The following is a 19,833-nucleotide window of genomic DNA, read 5'->3' as shown; positions in this document are numbered from 1 at the left end:
TGGATCCTGAGGACAAGTTTAATATGAACAGAGTGCTGAAGATAAGCAAGTGGACAGTCATACATGCTGTAGATACTGGAGGCTGCTCAGTAGCAATGGATATCATGATCATTGGCCCAGTTTATCAAAGAAACAAATGAGCATGCGAATTTATAAATTGCTTGTAAAGAAATTTTCTATTGGTGAAAATCCAGTTTATTCCGAAAAAATGTGTGTACTTTGTGAGATCCTGAGCGAACTCGGTATATTTAAACGTAATGTGAATGTTGACTTGATCAGCTTTGAATATAATATAATTGTATCATATAGTATAACATATAATTGTGATAAGTTATTCAATGTTCATATATATTTTTTTATTTTAGATTCAATTACTTGGGGTCGTTGACTGGAAGATCAAGCCCCAGCACTGCCAAGTGTGACACTGTTGGGCCCTTGAGCAAGGCCTTTAACCCTCTCTGCTCCAGGGTCACTGTATCATGGCTGACCCTGCGCTCTGACCGCAACCTGAATTCGTTGATTTGGAGGGGTGTCCCAAAACTTTTGGCAATGTAGTGTATATTCAATAAAAAGTATAAAAGATATAATTATAAGGTCATAATATTTGACATTATATTTATCCTCATTAATCCATTCATGGCTTCTCCATGCCCTGTGGATGGGGGCGGGGTCCTTCTGCTAGAGACCACGCCCATCATAATTGAAGTGTGAGTGAATTCAAGCAAATAAATAAATAAATAAATAATCACATAAATACATCATACTATGTACTAAACTGACCATTTTAAAGCTCGTGGCACGAGTCGCTGATACTAGAACGCTGATTGGTTCGTCACGCTGTCAATTATGCTAATTAGCACCTGAAGTGGATCATCTAACGACTCCTGGCTCATGGAGGCGGGGTCTGGAGGCAGGCGGAAGTGACGCCAGAGAGGGGTAAGGTAAACTGTTGAGGTGATCCATGGCAACAGAGTCAGTGCAGCAGCAGCCGCGCGCGCAGCCTGTCACACACTCAGCCGACTCTAATGCACTAACCGGGTTCCTTCGCTCTCTTTTCTTTCTTTTCTTTCTTTTCTATATGTTTCGGATTGTATCGCGTTTTTACTGCAAACGAATGTCTGCTCCGATTCAAACCTAAAGAAATTTGGCGTTTTGGACAGATCTCTCTCTCTATATATATATTAAATAAGGAGGCTTTCGGATGTAGCAGGTCTCGTGCTAGCTGCTTTAATCCATCTTCCTCGTTAAAAAAGAAGCGATCAAAATGTTCTAGCATCTACAACACGATCATAAACGCCGCACTGAGTCAATAATTTACTGAAATAGCTTTGTACAGGCAGTGCTGGGTTTATTATAGCCAGCTGAGAAAAACAAACAAACAAACAAACAAACATGAGGGTTATTAAGGAAGGTTCTCGTTGCGTTTGAATTCCTGTGGTTGGATACAGAAGGGAGGGGGGGAAAAGAGCATCATTTCAGCATCACCTCGTCTTTCATTGTCATTGATTTAACCACACTGAGAGCTTGTGAAGGACTGGGTGAAGATGGCGACTGGAGCGGGATGGCAGCAATACTACAATCCTGCTGGAAAATACAGCGCTTCAGGATCAGGCATGACCATGGAGTACACACAGGACCTGCATCTGAAGATGAGCAAGAAGATCGCACAGCTCACTAAGGTAGTGTGTGTGTGTGTGTGTGTGTGAGAGAGAGAGAGAGGGAGATGATTGGAAGTGCACTGAAGTGGTGATGCTGACCATCATTTGCATGCACAGACACTGCCACCAATCAGTCAGAATTAATTAGGGCACCAAACCAAATCCGAATTCATCATTATTCATCTGGATAAGTTGCACAGCTCTTTCTTTCAGCCCCCAAAAACACCAGAACGGCTTCAGGGCTCCTCGGCACGCATTCTACAAGTCTCTGAAACTGTCCTCGAGAGAAATATGAACTCTGAAACCTCTGTCAGGTGATGGTGCTGTCTCAAAATCTCAACTCCATTGTATATTAAACATATAAAACGCTCTGATGTGTCTCGACAAGAAGAGGCGTTACCGTGACTACTCCAAAGTTGGAGTTTTTTTTTTTTTTTCTTTATCCGTTTATTGTTACGTTTACTGTTGCGGAACATCCACGACGCAGATGTTTGTTCCTATTAGACTCCAATCTGCTGCCAGTCAGTGTCTGAATCAAGTAGAGCTCATATTCTGCACGAACAGCTGTGCTTTGACATCCATGCACAGTTTGGTCTTCCTTCCGCTCTGTCCTACTAAATGTCATTAAATCAGGTGTGTTTGTGCAGGTAAACTGCCATTATACAAAATGTGTGCATTATGCTGTGCGGTATAATAGCTCATATGATGAACTCGGGTTTGTGTGACTCCTTGTTGTTTTTTTAAGAAGGCTTAACAGTCAATATTTTTCTTAATGCCATCTTAGAAGGAGTAGCGTGACGTGGCCGTATTATGTATTTATCCTCAGTTTTCTCGTGGCCCATTTTCGAATCCACCACTCATCTCTAACCATAATACAAAAGCAGGGAGGATGATGAACACATCGTTTTATCACTCGTAATGCATCACAGGGCAGTGTAAGACACTCGGAGGAAAGCATTCAGCTCTCTTCCACATTCATAAGCTCACACAGACCCACGATGGGCTGGAGTTGTTTTACATTACATTACAGGCATCCAGAGCGACTTAGAGTTTATCTCATTTCCTACAATTGAGGGTTAAGGGCCTTGCTCAGGGGCCCAGCAGTGGCAAACTCTCAACCTTCTGATCAGTAATCCAACGTCTTTCCCACTAAGCTACCCGTTTTGATTGAGAGTGGAGAGAAAATAACATCCCTCCCACCTCAGTCCCTCTCAGACTCCTGATCACTTATAACTAGTCAAAATCTCTGGACGATGGGGCAGAAACATTTCTGTCGCACCACTCTTGTCTATTTAAGAGTGTTTGTCTATCATGCACCTCTAACAGCCACCAGTGAGGAGGGATGGGATAGATAGATAAATAAATAAATAAATAAATAAATAAAAGGATTAAATATATATGTAAATGTTAGTAACGTTCAGGTCACACAGAGAACATCTCATAAATGTATTGGAGAATTTGTTCAAGGTTTTATTAGAACAAATCAGTGTGATAAGCAATAGTGTGCATGTGTATATGTGTATATGTGTATGTGTGTGTATATATATATATATATATATATATATATATATATATATATATATATATATATATATATATATATATATATATACATATATTTATTTATATATAATATAAATAATAGAGAGAGAGAGATTATTTCACTTATTTTTCATTTATATTTATTTATTTTAAGCAGTCTCTGGCAAAAAAAAAATCCTTTATCTTATCTTATCTTAGAAATACCTTTGATTCAGCATGTTTCCCAGTTAATCATTTTCTGATGCTTTTCAAAAAGAATAAAACACTCTTAATATATTTGATGTAAATGTTTCAATAATAATCAGGTAGCACATAATTGCTGTATTGATGTAGTGCAGCATTGTGGATTTGATAAATCATCTGTTTCAATTTATTCACTTGTATTTCCTTCAACTTGAATACAAAAACAATTCAATCAAATGACCTAAAAATCGTTACTTGAAAATGCTGTGTGTGAAACACAAATACCTTCTGACCAGTCGCATTTGAGAACTGTTTTGTTTCGGGGGTTTTTCTCCAATTTTAGGCTCGTATGTGAAAGCTGCAATAAGCAAATAAGGATTTGAGCGAAACATATTCTGGTAAAATGGGTCAATAAATAAATAACACAGGAATAGGAATACCTATACACATGCACATTCGTGTAGTTGTCCAGTCAGCAGCCTGCATAAAAGCATGCAGATGTAGTTGATGGATCAAAATGGATCTATGGATCTAAATATGTGATCTCCATGGCGTGTTGTGCTCGTTGGTGACAGACAGGCTGGTGTGAGTATTTCAGAAACTCCTGATCTTCTGATATTTTTACGCACAACAGTCTACACTGAATGGTGTGAAAAACTAACACCATAGAGTTATCAGCAGTTCTGCAGGAAGGGTCAGACGCCTCGTTGGTCAGAGGAAAATTTATCAGACTGATTTGAGTCAAAAAGACTCATCTAGCCACTCTGCAGTGAACAGAAAAGCATCTCAGAATGCAGAACGCCACATCCAAGGACGCTGTAATGGGCACAAGATCACTGACTCTAGACATCTAATGATACTAACTATATCTTGATGATAACATCTCACAAAAATGGTGTTCGTTTACGTTGTTGTTTTCACACTGTGCAATCCAACACCTCCATTCAGGCTGCTAACGTTATACCACGAGCCCTCAGCATGGCCGTAACACTCCATCTTTACTCACGGTTTGTGAATCAGCTGACCAGGATGACCAGTTTGGGATAAACCGCGCTTCAGGAGAACGAACCAAGCCCCGTCAAAAAAAATCTGCTAAAAATTCCTCTTAGAAACAGACATGAGAATATGATTACGAGGTGAAGATTAAGCCCCGAGAGCAGATTGCCTCATCCTCTGTATTCCATTCAAAGCGTGGCTCGAGGCTTTGTTCTGTTTTAAGGCTGTCTTTATGGACTCGCTCTCACTGCCCATGTCTGCACTCTGACAAATTATAGATGATGCCGTGTCCCGACTTGCACTGTTTTGCCAAACTTGGCAACCCTCAGGCACTTCAGGCTGCCAAGAGTAGTCAAGGTTATTGTTTAAAAACACTTGTGCAGCGTTCAAAGTACCCGGTTATGTGTGCGTACATTAACAATTAACATTTAATAACCATTAGCCTGCGTACACCATTAAGCGCTTTAGACGTGACGCTGTACGACCGTAGCAATCGTGATCGCTTTTGGGGATCTGGGTGATTTATTATTATCAGGTTTTTTGAAATCCTGCGCTTCAGGATTTCAGCACTAACACTACTGGAGTGTTTTACTGCAGTTCTGCATGCGTTGGGTATTAATGCTCCATATACAAGTGCAGAAATGCTTATCTAAGGCATTTCCCTTACCATGTGTTAGCCTACTTTTCTCAAGACACTTGGGCATTTCGCTAGGTGTGAGTGTTTTTTCAAGGTTCCACTGACTGCATGCGAACTAGTGAAATGTTTGGGGTGCCAATATTTCACCTGATATTATTTCGCACTGGTAAGTAGAATGTTCTGAAATTTCGGACTGCTTCAGAAGGAAATTTGGAAATACAGTGTCCAGTTTTGTGTCCAGTGCCTCCTGAGAATTTCTTCCTGTACACGAATCACGACGTCTTCCTAATCCTCCTTCATCGTCAGGTTCGATTGTTTGCATTGTGTTTGCATCCTGAGGTGCCCATATTCACCTGAGGGAATATGCCGGATGCTATTTATGTGAAGAGAGAGAAAATAAAAGCGAGTAAGGTGAGGTAATGACTGTTTACATTTACTTTTCTGGTATTTGACAGACACTCTTATCCACAGCGACGTACAAAAGTGTCTATTAATGAATACATTAGCACTGGTTTAATAGGTCACAGACTTAGGATACCATCAGCCTAAAAAATGTGCCTTTTTTTATACAACAATACATAAAACAAACAGGGAAATAAGAGCTAGTTTGAGCGTTTCAGAAAGAGGAAGGTCTTCATCCATTGTTTGAAGACAGCCAGTGAGTCTACAGCTGCTGTAACATACACCGATCAGGCATAACATTATGAGCAGTGAGAGGTGACGTGAATAAGACTGATGATCTCCTCATCATGGCGCCTGTTAGTGGGTGGGATATATTAGAGGCAGCAAGTGAACATTTTGTCCTCTAAGTTGATGTGTTAGAAGCAGGAAAAATGGACAAGTGTAAGGATTTGAGCGAGTTTGATGAAGGGACAGATTGTGATGGCTAGACCACTGGATCAGAGCATCTCCAAAACTGCAGCTCTTGTGGGGTGTTCCCGGTCTGCAGTGGTCAGTATCTATCAAAAGTGGACCAAGGAAGGAACAATGGTGAACCGGTCGACAGGGTCATGGGCGGCCAAGGTTCACTGATGCATGCAGGGAGCGAAGGCTGGCCCGTGTGATCCGATCCAACAGACGAGCTACTGTTGCTCAAACTGCTGAAGAAGTTAATGCTGGTTCTGATAGAAAGGGGTCAGAATACACAGTGCAGGACGGGTCAGGGCTGTTTTCGCAGCAAAAGGGGGACCAACACAATATTAGGCAGGTGGTGATAATGTTATGCCTGATCAGTGTAAGTGATAAGTGGGTAAGGTACTAACTTTTATCATGGACGCACACGGAACAAGGCATCAGCATGTGCTGTTACAAGGAAAATAATTAACAGTGATATCACATTAGGCTGCATTAAAATTGCCCACCACACTACCCCCCCCATCGTTAATCTCTTTCCTAGAACTGCATGATTTATTCCCTATACAGATTTCTTTTAAAAGCCTCATCCGCCACGTCATCTTCATCAACGACCATACGTCGAGATAAAGAACACAAGAACACTTTAATCAACGAGCTTGTCTTGTATTTTTCCCCCTTCTCATTTCCTCACTAGGCTGGCAGCTGCCTCACTGCGTGAAATAAAAACAAAAAAAAATAAAAAATAGGCCACACACTTGTGCGCATCTTAATCCAGAGTCGAAAAAAATGACCCTGGCGGCATTGTGTAGAGGAATACAGGCCGTCACGGTGCTGAGCAGATGGCCGTAGCCTCCGGGACTGTAGGGATAAAGCTCCAAAACGCAACAGGGATGCTGTAACACCTTCTTTAGGAAACAACTCTCTCATTCACAGAACACGCACGAACGACTTACATCCCGGTAAAGAAAGCGACGAGCCTCACAATGAGGATTTGTTTATTGCTGTAGAATCCTGTGCGTGTGTTTTTGTTTTTTACACAATCTACACAAACCCAGATGAAATTACCCCCCCTCCCATTCATTCCTCCTCAAACACTGAAAGGAAATAACTGTATTTGCAGTAATCCTCTCTGACATTTAAGGACTTCATGCACCACAGTACATTCTCTTCAAGCTGCTCTCTTCAGCGCTGCCAGTATCGGAGACGGGATTAAGAGTCATTCCAGAGACAATTTTGAGCGTAGCCGCAATATAACTCTGTCGCATTTGCATTTGCACATTTGCATCTATCTAACAAAAAACAACAACAAAAAAAAAAGTGCACAGTGCTCCCAAGATTTCGGTTCACGGTGTGATTCAGGAATTATTTTAAATGCGACTCTATCGTGTGTGTGTGTATATGTATATATGTGTATGTGTGTGTATATGATTTTCTTCAATATGGCTGGTTTGTGATTATAGTGGATAAAGGAGTGTAGAAAGCTGAAAAGCTGACACAGGAAAGGAGGAGGAGGAGGGGCGTGGCAAGAAATATGCAACAATACACGAATTATGTCAATACAGCAAACATTACTGTACTGTTACAAGATGAGATGCTATGATGCTAGTCACTGGTATTAGCATTTAGTCTATTTTCTGTGTTGTTTTTGATCTATTATCACACAGGAATGATTACAAAACAAGAAAGCAAGACTTGGACTAAAGATCGTATTTTTTTTTCTTCCGACCTTGAAATTCCGAACAACCAAAAGAAATGGTAATTTCTACTCAGGAATATGATCTTAATTTATTCAGGAAGTGACCTATTACATATTATTAGTGGCAATTATTATGTTATGTCCTGCTTTTGCTGCCAAAACAGCCCTGACCCGTCCTGCACTGTGTATTCTGACAGCTTTCTATCAGAACCAGCATTAACTTCTTCAGCAGTTTGAGCAACAGTAGCTCGTCTGTTGGATCGGATCACACGGGCCAGCCTTCACTCCCCACGTGCATTCAATGAGCCTTGACCGCCAATGACCCTGTTGCCGGTTCACCACTTTTCCTTCCTTGGACCACTTTTGATAGATACTGACCACTGCAGACCGGGAACACCCCACAAGAGCTGCAGTTTTGGAGATGCTCTGATCCAGTCGTCTAGCCATCACTATCTGGCTCTTCATCAAACTCGCTCAAATCCTTACGCTTGTCCATTTTTCCTGCTTCTAACATCAACTTTGAGGACAAAATGTTCACTTGCTGCCTAATATATCCCACCCACTAACAGGCGCCATGATGAGGAGATCATCAGTCTTATTCACTTCACCTGTCACTGCTCATAATGTTATACCTGATTGGTGTATATATGTATATAAACATTTTAGGTATTTTTATGCTGTGCAGGTAGTTATGTGCTCTTGATTGATTGTTTGCACTTTGACTAGGAAATGGCTTATATTTATAGTTAGCCAAATAAAAAATTCCACTTGAGATGATACTAGCTGTCTAGAATGTTTTGTTGCTCTGCTCTGAAGTATAAAGGATCGTGTAGGATTACAGTATAGGCAAACACATCACAAGACGTCAATCACAGACGTTTAAACCGTCCGTCTTTGAACCACTCTGCCATTTCTGATACGATCATCAATCATCTCAAGTCTTGTGCGTGTCCACTCCTCACCCTTAACGCATGAAGTAAAATCCTGTGAATCAGCTTCAGGTTTTTAACAACAGCACAAATCTTTCGCAGTCAAACTCGGAATTGACCTGGAAATTCTCTGCGCCGGTTGCTCGAGGCTTTCCTGTTTGGCAGGAGAAAGATGTTGCATTATGTTTTTTGCCTCCAAGTCTTGATGGATACGTGTGTTAAGATTCCAAAAATACTTTATCTCACTAAGACAGAGCTCGGGCAATGACGAGAACGGTGCATCTTTATCCGTTCTATTTTTTTTTTTTGTCAGTCTTTAATTCATAAAATGTGCAGCATGCCCACACAGAGGCTCTAAAAGCAGAGCACTTGCTACACCTACGCCTTTATATTCCACCACCGAACTGGCTTTACTTTTAATCATGGCTTGCTTCACATTGTTTTAAAATTCGATTACAGAGATACGTGCGTCGATGCAAAGTCATTTTGAAGAAAGTATTGAGAGCTAAGAATCAATTTATTTTTATTTATTTATTTATTTTTCACTCCTAGTTTCTGTGAGCGGTGCTTCGAGGCGAAAGTATTTAACTATGCAAATCCCTAAACCTTTAAAACAAACTCAACTTTTCCAGTCAGACTGAAATATAAATCTGTGTTTGTTACTTTGCCTTAGATCAGACATGCTAGTCTGAGTCATTTTAGAGTCTCTTTACTCCGAGCTCTTCCTCACAGAATCTCATTTCTCTGGAGCTTTACCGCAGGGCTTCGAGGATTTAGCACGTTTTCTTTCCCAAAGCTGAAATAAAGAGCTGCAAGCAGAAAGAGGAAGCCGTCAGAGCCGGACGTGAGCGTTCGTTACGCAGCGAGTCGCATTAACCTTGACGAAAAGTTTTCCTGATTTTGTCAGATCTCATTTAGATCAACACGAAGCTGTACATTAGCGTATTAGTGGCAATGTGAGACGTTTATTTATTTATTTATTTATTTATTTATTTGGGCACAGAGAGAGAAGACGCTGTGAAATAATTAGGAGGGAAACATTTCACTTTTATTCACATCACATCAAGAGCGTCACACAGGATTTCTAGCTTTACAGAAGGTTTACTGAAAGATGATTAGCGTTCAATGTCCGGACAAATGAGAAGCGAGGCTGAATATGGTTTTCTTTCTTTCTTTATTTATCGATAAGTCGTTCATCCAGCGACAGCACAGAGCTAGAGAAATTCTCCACCGTGTGAGAGCCCGAACCCTCCAGATCAATAGGCCATGCAAACTACATCAGAATTCCCATCTGGCTGCCGAGACGTGTCCGGCATCGCTAACCGCACGCACGTGTGAAATCCGAGCCGTGTTTCTGTTTGCTGCCTTGTTGCTTATCAGCAAGTACTGTAACGCTGCACCTCAAGCTAACCGGTGTAGGTGGACATGAGCCAAAACCTGTTCTTGTGAACTGAAACATGAAGATGTATAGCATCTATTTCCTAATAGGGGACGCTTGAATTAAAGGACCCATAGAGACCAAGAAACCGATTTTATATTAGAATTCAAGTTTCGTTCAGATTTACACAACCATACACTTGCAGTGAAATGCTTTTCCACATTGTAAATAGATAATCAATAGAAATAAAAGAGAATATAATCAAAAATAAAAATGTATGAAAATTTCTGTGTGTGTATAAAGAAGAGAACTTTAATAAAATGACAGTAAAAATAGAATTCACTCTACACGTAGGAAAGGGAAATATTAATGTATATATGAATGCAGCTCAGAGGTAGAACTCTATGTTTATTTGAGTCAGTGAAGTGCTGATGTTTGCCGTTACTGTGCCAGAAACTGTGCAATTACAGTATTGTGTAGTGCAAGAAAAAAAAGAAGAGTCTGGTGGAGAGGTTGAGCGTGTCGAGGGAATCTTTAGCGGAGGTGCATGACATGACACTGTTATAGAAGGGAAATTATCACATTATCCGGTGTCACTCAGATGAGCATGGATTCCCTTTTCAGTCTGGTTCCTCTCAAGGTTTTGAGTCTGGTTCCTCTCATTGTTTTGAGCCTGGTTCTTCTCAAGGTTTTGAGCCTGGTTCCTTTCATTGTTTTGAGCCTGGTTCCTCTCAAGGTTTTGAGCCTGGTTCCTCTCAAGGTTTTGAGCTTGGTTCCTCTCAAGGTTTTGAGCCTGGTTCCTCTCAAGGTTTTGAGCCTGGTTCCTTTCATTGTTTTGAGCCTGGTTCTTCTCAAGGTTTTGAGCCTGGTTCCTTTCATTGTTTTGAGCCTGGTTCCTTTCATTGTTTTGAGCCTGGTTCCTTTCATTGTTTTGAGCCTGGTTCTTCTCAAGGTTTTGAGCCTGGTTCCTTTCATTGTTTTGAGCCTGGTTCTTCTCAAGGTTTTGAGCCTGGTTCCTTTCATTGTTTTGAGCCTGGTTCCTCTCAAGGTTTTGAGCCTGGTTCCTCTCAAGGTTTTGAGTCTGGTTCCTCACATTGTTTTGAGTCTGGTAGCTCTCAAGGTCTTCTTCCATATAATCATCTTAGGAGGTCCACATCCTCTGGCTTGCTCACTTAACACAATAAATTTAACATTTAGCACGTATATCCTCAATTTCTGTAAAGCTGCTTTGTGACAATGTCCATTGTTAAAAGCACTATAGAAATAAAAGTGAGTTTAATCTGAAGGTCAGGTTCATCAACCAAGCGCTCCTTAAAGACATTTACAGCATTTGGTAGATGCCCTTATCCAGAGCGACTCTAATTTTATACATCTGAGGATTTAGGGCCCTGCTCAGGGGCCCAGCAGTGGTAGCTTGTTGGACCTGGCATTCAAACTCTCAACCTTCTGATCAGCAGGCCAACACCTTAACCACTAAAGCTACTACATCCCATTGTGTACCCTTATACCATTATAGCTCAACCAGCTGCCTTGCTTGGATGGAGGATGCTAGTACAGCAGCACCTGGGCAAGTCTATTTTTCCACCTTATTCATGTCAAACACCCACACAATGTAGACTTTGCATCTTAAATATTTCTAGCACAAAAACGAATGGTGTTAATGTTATTCAGTTCAATCTCGTGGAACCGATGTACGCATTCGAATGTTGTAAATTCAGCAAGCTTTTATTCAATCTGTGTGTGTGTGTGTGTTATTACACTCATGATATATCAGAAGAACGAGCTATAAGGACAGTGACAGAAAGCATGACGAAAAAATGATGTATTTTTATTTGCTGTCTTTTTTTATTTTAAGCAACAACACTTAATTGTGCACATAACTGAACACGACTTCTAGCTTTCTAAACCAAGATCAAACTCGTGAATCATATGTTGGCTAGTTTAACTTGCACTTTTGTATAGTAGCGATGTTTTGACCCAGCTTTTGTCTACAACACTTATTTCTCACTTTAAGCGAGTGCACTTCATAATTTTATCCATATAAAAGTCTGACCTTGTGTTAAATCACAAAATTCAATCTCACCATAGATTTTCATTCACATTCAATCTATAAATCGTAATTTATTTAGAAAATTTCCATTTAGAGCCCTATATACTTTCAGTGGCAATACTGTAACCCACTTTTCTTTTTCTTTTTTTTTTTTTTTTTACACAGAAAGGATTCTGCATTCCTGATTTTTTTATTTTTTCCTCTCCTCTGTCAACACCTCACCCTTCTTTTCATTCTTTCTTTAACAGTAATACGAAGAATCTCAGTGGTGCTCGAACGCTGCCAGGTGATTTTGTTTGTCAGCGCTCTTCCCTCCCTCTCAGCTTCCTGCACCTCTTCAGTGTGGTAGAATAGCAATCCCGTCCTCATCGAGATATTCAGGAGAGCGGTCGTGTCACGTTGAGGCGATGACAGAGCAGGACACGGGATGTCAGAGCAGGTCGGAACGCGTCGAACATCAAAGCCTTGCTCGCTCGTGCATCATGCAATGCTCTCTTTTTCCTCCCCTGTGCAGCGCTTTAGCACCAGGCAGAAGAATCTGCGCTTCTGATCTCCAGTGATGGCTTGTTTAACCCTGTGTTAGCCCTGCTGAGCTGGTGAACATGAAGATTCGCTGTAAAAACGACATGACGAGAACAGAGGATTTCTTTAAAGCCTGTAATAGGTTTAGTTTTGTGGATTTCAGGGCCTTGTTTTGCAGGTTCCGTGTTTGTGAGGAAGTGTGGAGCAGGAAAAAGGGACTTGACAAAAACAATATTTTAGAAATAATGCAGTTGTGTCATTTGAATAAATAAACCAGTACACAAACAGTTTCACAGTTCATGAGTTCAAGCCATTTGAACATGTGAGACTCTACACATACACTATGTTGCCAAAAGTTTTGGGACACCCCTCCAAATCATTGAATTCAGGTGTTTTTCAGGGGTTGGGCTCGGCCCCTTAGTTCCAGTGAAAGGAACTCTTAATGCTTCAAGACATTTTGGACAATTACATGCTCCCAACGTTGTGGGAACAGTTTGGGGATGACCCTTTCCTGTTTCAACATGACTGTACACCAGTGCACAAAGCAAGGTCCATAAAGACATGGATGAGGGAGTTTGGTGTGGAGAAACATCACAGAGTCCAGACCTCAACCTGATAGAACACCTTTGGGATGAATTAGAGTGGAGACTGTGAGCCAGACCTTCTCATCCAACAGCAGTGCCTGACCTCACAAATGTGCTTCTAAAGGAATGGTCAAACATTCCCATAAACACACTCCTAAACTTTGTGGAAAGTCTTCCCAGAAGAGTTGAAGATGTTATAGCTGCAAAGGGCGGGCCAACTCCATATTACATTCATGTGCATGTAAAGGCAGACGTCCCAAAACATTTGGCAATATAGTGTATTATAAGCCTTTATTATTATTATCACCACACATACATTACAGCACAGTGGGATACTTTTCTTCACATATCCCAGCTGAGGATGTTAGGGTCAGAGAGCAGGGGGCAGCTATGATAAAGCACCCCTGGAGCAGAAAGGCTTAAGTGTCTTGCTAAATTGCCCAAAAGTGGCAGCTTGGCAGTGCTGGGGCTTGAACCCTGATCTTCTGATCAACAACCCAGAGCCTTTACTACTTGCTCCCAACAGCACCTATGTTTCATTTCAAGGTTGTATTTCTTTTAACTTGCAAAGTCTGATGCACTTGATTTCAAGCCGTTTGAACACACGAGACTCATAAATACAACTTCTACACTCATTACAACAACTCCTGTTTCATTGAGAGGTTGTGTTTCTTATAACTCACAATGTCTGATAGTGTTGAATGCACTAATTGTTGCCTTTTGAGATCTCCAAATGACGAAAAAATTCGAAAAATGAATTTCAACATTTCATGATTCAAATGTTATTCATTCTACATTCCTATCCCACTCACACATACAACTTTATCATTTCCCCCTGGTCTAAGACCCAGCATTAGCATGTACAACAGGATAGCATGAGCAAATAGATATTGCTCTTTCTGCTGCCACTGCTTTTTTTTTTTGTCCCTGAAGGATGACTTCATGCATTATTGAAGCAGTGTGGCTCAGACAGCAGAGTAAGACACAGGTTTCCCTGATCATATTGTGTGAGTTATCACATCATCTTTTTTTTTTTTTGGTCATTGTGTTGAATAAAAACATTGTTGCAGGGAAAATGCAAACTTTTAGACACAGTGCAAAAAATTTAGACACTAGAATTTTTTTTCCAGTAGGTCACACGCCTAATTACTAAAGGGAGCAGAAACAAGGGAAATATTCCTAATAGTCAACCTAAAAGAACACACACAGTTGCAATACACATACAGGAATTTATTATTATTATTATTATTATTTATCCTGTAGGCTACTATTTCATGCTTGTGCAATTAATTTACTTACTTCTTCCTTTGTGTTAATAAAATCTGTCAATGGGAGCCGTAAGGATGCGAATATCTATTAGAGGTATTTATTTGTATTTATTATAAAATACAAACAGGCTCCAAGTCTTCGACCACATTTAATGTGACAGATTTTGTAAGATTAAAGTTCTTTATTTAAAAAATAAAAAAATAAATAAAAAATAGAGTAGATTCATTTAACGGTCATTGATTTGGCTCAGTGAATCAATCTAAATTGAATTTAGTAGCAATAATAATAATAATTTATTATTATTATTATTAATAATAATAATAATAATAATAATAATAATAATAATAATAATAATAATATTTCTATTATCATTATTATAATTGTTATTATTGTTATTGTTGTTATTGTTGTTATTATTATTATTATTATTATCATTATTATTATTATTCGAGAATTTGTGTAAATAGTCTAGCAAGGTAATTTGTAGTATCCATCATCATCATCATCATTTGTGAATTTACAGTTCTCTAGATTCTGAACAAAAGTTGCTCATATATTGATCAGAGATGATTAAATCGAATCAAATGGCATCCTTTTATCAAATACTGAATCACTGCCTTATGCACCAAGGCTGAAGTTTACACCTCTATCTTTAGTGCTATTAATCTGATGAGCTGTGATTAATATCAAATCCACAGTAGAGAAGGATATCCAGTAACTGTCAATAGCTGTTTATCCTGTAGTATTTATCACTATTTATTATTAAGCTTCCAGTCTCTGAACAAGAACGCAGCAACAAGCCAGAGCTTGTTTCCATAGCAACAAGTTTAATGCAAGATAGAAGTATAGTTAATAAGTACAGAATCCCAATCCTTCCATGCTAGTACATTGATGAGCTGAGATTAATTCTGCAGTCAAGAGATCGTTTATTAATATTCTCTCTGAATTCAGTTGTGATGGAGCTGAAGTCTGTAGATCGGTTACGATTTGTCTCAGTTGTCTAAGTCTGTTGCCGTACACTATGTACAGTCCGACAACAAAATCTGTGCAGGTGTTTATGAGGAAAAGAGCATTACTGACGCAATGTGAGGTCAGGAGGTCTGGGGTTCAGTCGGTGTTCCAGTTCATCCCAAGGGTGTTCAGTGAGGTTGAGTCAGAGTCCGGGTTCTCCAACCTTAACCTCCACATCATGTCTTTATGGAGCTCTGAGCTTTGTGCACAGGGGCATTGTCATGCTGAAACAATGATTGTGCGTCTTAGTTACAGTGAAGGGAAACTGTACAACAGGTACAACATACCAAGACATTCAATATTATTGTGTGCTTTGTGCCAGATCTGTGGAGACAGAACACATGATGGACATGTGATGGTCAGGTGACTACACTTTTGGCCATATTGTGTATAAAATAGTGTGACAGATATCAGCCTCTTATTAAGCATTCTTACATCTCCAGGATCCCTGGGTTAGTCTGGGAATCAGATCACTGTCCACATGGGTTTCCTCTGGGTTTTCTGGTTTCCTAATCCGAGAGGGTAGCCTTCTGCCTGGGCAGGCTTTGTATTCACCAAAGATAAAGCTCAAGGGAAATTGAATAAATGAATACCATCTCAACCAAGATTACACTCTATAAATGATTCTCAGCTAGTTTGTCTTCCTATTGTGCTACACTGGCTGACATACTGTACTGTATGTGCTGCTCACCACTACAGCCTTGTCATGCGTCTAGTTTCATTCTTGTGTGCTGTCCGTGTCGAGTCCTTTTTCCTTTTCTATGCACTGCCATTCTTTTGTTTCCTCTCCTCATTCCCTGTCTCCCTAGAGGCCAGACAAGCAGAGTCAGAAATGTTCCCATTAGGTAGAGACAACCGATCAAATTTGACCTTTCGCATCCAAACTTCACACTGAAAGGCCATTGATTCCAGACATCTTTCACCTGCTGCTTGGATGGAAGGCCTTTATATCTCCATCTTCTTCTCTTCTTCCTTTACTTCCTACTTTCTAAAGGTGGTTTAATACTCTATTCCACACTGGTTCGTCAAGCATCTCTCTCTCTCTCTCTCTCTCTCTCTCTCTCCATGACACTTTCAAATCTGTTGGACAGTTTTAGTGCTTTAGGGTGTACAAAGCATCTTTATTTTTCCCCTAACACTCTGCAATTCCAGTCCAAAATACCAGTTCAGGACAGACAGCAAAATTCATGATTTCACTATTTTTTTGACTGAAAACCTGCAAACAGACCTTTCTAACAGCTTCCTCTAACTCTGAAAGATTTCACACTTTCAAAAATTAGCCCCAGGTAGTTTTTGCGAGTGCTTCTGACAAAGCTTAAAACCAACCTTTAATATCTCCTCAGCATGCCAGCTGTCACTTTCTCCCACTTAGTTGTGCTGCCTCTTCCAGTTCACTGAAATAAAACCGAAATAAGTGGAATTATCTTGCAGAGCAGTCACACTCTTGCATCAAGGAAGGACCTAGTTTCTTGTTTCTGTCTGTCCCATCATAGATTGAAGTTCTCTTTCTCCTGTGAATTTTTATTTTTTATTTTTTTTCCGAGTCAGAAATAAGCACTGAAAAAAAAGTTTTTTTCAACAAATCAAGCATCTGGTCTAAGAAGATAAAGTTTCACTTGATTTCTTTTGGTCATTATTCCGCTTTCTTGAACCAGCCTCCACCAGGGCAATCAGTTCCCCTGCACTATCGTAGCAGCACATCAGCTAAGCCTTCGAGGGGAAAAGCCCAGTCAGCGATAGAGTGCAGCATTCGCTTTCAAGCCGTACGAGTCCGTCTCCAAATTTGAATTGAAGAAGCTGGAGCGCTGATGAATGGAAGCTCACGTCAGGACTATCTGAACTATTTTTAGCTTGAAGCCAAGTCGATAGTGTAAAGCGGTTTTGTGCTGCTCTAGTTCTCGCCGAGATTGAGCCCTCAACGAAATTGAGGTAGTGAATCATTGCAGGCGAAATCTCCTCTCTCGATAACTTACCACCCGTACATCCTGTAATTGCGCTCCGAGCCTTGTATTTGCATGCAACTCTACAATCCTGGAAAATCACTCTCTAAAGTTGGTGAGATTTATCTCTAGGAGCTCACTGATGCAAATAAGACACAAGAGTAAGAACTGATGGTCAAAAGCCATTTGCTTAATCCACATCATGTTATTAATGCAGGGCATCTCTTCGCTCTATGCACTCAGGGACGATTCTGGGCTTGTTTGAGGGCATCGACATTGAAGAATTCCTTTCTAAAACATGGCTGAACTGAGCAATTGTATACGTCTTGTATGTGTATATTCAAGCGGTGGTATGTTACACTATATTGCCAAAAGTTTTGGGACATCTGCCTTTACTTGCCTTTACCTCAGACACTGATGTTGGACAAGAAGGTCTGGCTCGCAGTCTCCACTCTAATTCATCCCAAAGGTGTTCTATCAGGTTGAGGTCAGGACTCTGAAGTTCCTCCACACCAAACTCACTCATCCATGTCTTTATGGACCTTGCTTTGGTCACTGATGTGCAGTCATGTTGGAACAGGAAGGGGTCATCCCCAAACTGTTCCCACAAAGTTGGGAGCATGAAATTGTCCAAAATGTCTTGGTATGAAGCTGAAGCATTAAGAGTTCCTTTCACTGGAACTAAGGGGCCGAGTCCAAGCCCTGAAAAACAACACCTGAATTCATTGATTTGGAGGGGTGTCCCAAAACTTTTGGCAACATAGTGTATCTGTAAACAGGGAACATTCTTCAGCCATGTTTATCCGTGCTTGTACCAGGATGATGCGCTAATTACAGTACTGCAGTCTTGTAGAAGTCTGGTGTAATAGATCAGTAACCATTATACCTTTTTCCCCCAGTGTCACAGACACAAAAATAATAAGCAGCACAAGAAGTAGATCCTGTCACATTAGTTACATATGCGGTTCGGTTGAAGCAAACCACAGACCGCTGTTTTCCAGTGGTGGATTTCTGGACTGATCCCAGGCTGAAATGTAGTGTTTGCAAAAGATATTTGAGATGTCTGGTGAAGTGAGGGGAATGCAAATATAACGGAACGTGACACGCTGCATTAGAAACGTTAGAACTTAACTAGCATGCTGGACATTATTACATTGCTAGCTTCATTTTATTTAGCCTAGTCTGTTGGGTTTCTTTCGGGTAGACACATTGACTGAGCTTTAACTTTCTGAGCAAGCTGACTAATAAATGTACAGTATGATTTGTCCACGGCATTATGTGACATATCATATTTCTAATATCAGGGACAGTTTGTAGGACTATAGCTTTGTCAACTTGTGCAATGTGCAGTACTTGGTGTTTACCCCTGTAGTCATAGCAGACATTACCCTTGTATTGATTTCCTTGCGTGCACAGCTTTTCTTTCTTATAAGCTGCCAGACATTTTACTTGCCTACTGAGTCATGAAGCATATTATGATCATAAATCTCAAAGCTGGTCTTTAACACAACACATATCTGTATTTTTCTTTTTATCAAGGCTCTTTGATTCTGACGTATTCGGCAGCGCCACCTCACTTCACTATTCTGCCCCCTCTAGGTTTTTTCATTTTCCCTCCTAACGATAAGGTGCGGCAAACAAATGCGCCCAACATCAGCCGTCCAAATGAAGATCCATCGTTCCCCGGAGTGAGGATGAGAGCCATGCTGTGAAGCGCTCTGGGCCACATTAGCGAGCCATAATACGGCTTTGATCCATGACCTCGCTCATGGAATTATGTGCGTGCCCTCCGAAAGCAGGAGCAATAGCGTTATCGCTTTTCCCTCCGTAATCATTCCCTCTTCTCCTCGGTTCCCTCCGTTCGTCTCCAAGCAGATTTGGCCCGACTGGAGGACAATGTGATTTCAATTACACTTGACACCTGAGTAGAGATTGGGTTTTATTATCTGGTTAATGTCTGCTGAATGTCTGCACATACCTCTCTTTATTGTGTCAAGGTCATGTGTGTTTTATTTTATTTTTTTATTTTTTTCTTACTTCTGTTGCATCATGAGCATGAAAAGGATTTTTATTTTTATTTTTTGTCGCACTATTAAAGCATGTTTCCTCCCTGAAGCTCTGAGCCTCAGAGGCATTTCAGGCCAAGGTTGATAACACCCTGAGTAGGTCGCGAAAAGGCTTAGTCATTCCCTCCTTGTGATTTTCAAAGCCTCTTCTTCTTGCATTGTTATAGGAGCCTGAACACTAGCCCATTCACATTCCTGTTAAACAAGCCATCTAGAGAGAAATATCGAGAGGCGAACCTCATTTTTACTGCATCGTTAATTAGAAGAAATAATGTTGCTTGTGAATTTCAATGCGAGCAAGCAAGTTCTCTTTGGAGCATTCACACAGGAGCCAAAGCATGACAACGATACACCTAGTGCTGGTTAGATTATCTAGACCACACAATATTATGCTACCTGGCGTAAACGATCAGATTAATTAATGAGGTTGGGTGATATGATAGAAATATCATTAGATAGCATTTAACAGAAGGCATTTCTACAATATACTAAACACTGGAAAGCAGAAACATTCCAT

General features: G+C 40.4%; 1 protein-coding gene across 2 annotated transcripts in view; it reads left to right on the top strand.

Annotated features, from left to right (window-relative positions):
* Nucleotides 1-975: 975 nt before the first annotated feature.
* fam184ab (family with sequence similarity 184 member Ab) overlaps nt 976-19,833 on the top strand; it is a 151,905-nt gene continuing 133,047 nt past the window's right edge. For both annotated transcript variants that reach the window (XM_058379691.1, XM_058379690.1), the window contains exon 1: nt 976-1,679. In XM_058379691.1, the coding sequence (XP_058235674.1) occupies nt 1,545-1,679 (135 nt within the window). In that variant the 5' untranslated portion in view covers nt 976-1,544. The remainder of the gene's footprint in view (nt 1,680-19,833) is intronic.

The sequence above is a fragment of the Hemibagrus wyckioides genome, linkage group LG25 (genome assembly GCF_019097595.1).
Source record: "Hemibagrus wyckioides isolate EC202008001 linkage group LG25, SWU_Hwy_1.0, whole genome shotgun sequence".
NCBI classification, from domain to species: domain Eukaryota; kingdom Metazoa; phylum Chordata; class Actinopteri; order Siluriformes; family Bagridae; genus Hemibagrus; species Hemibagrus wyckioides.
This window is presented reverse-complemented; position numbering and strand designations above follow the sequence as displayed.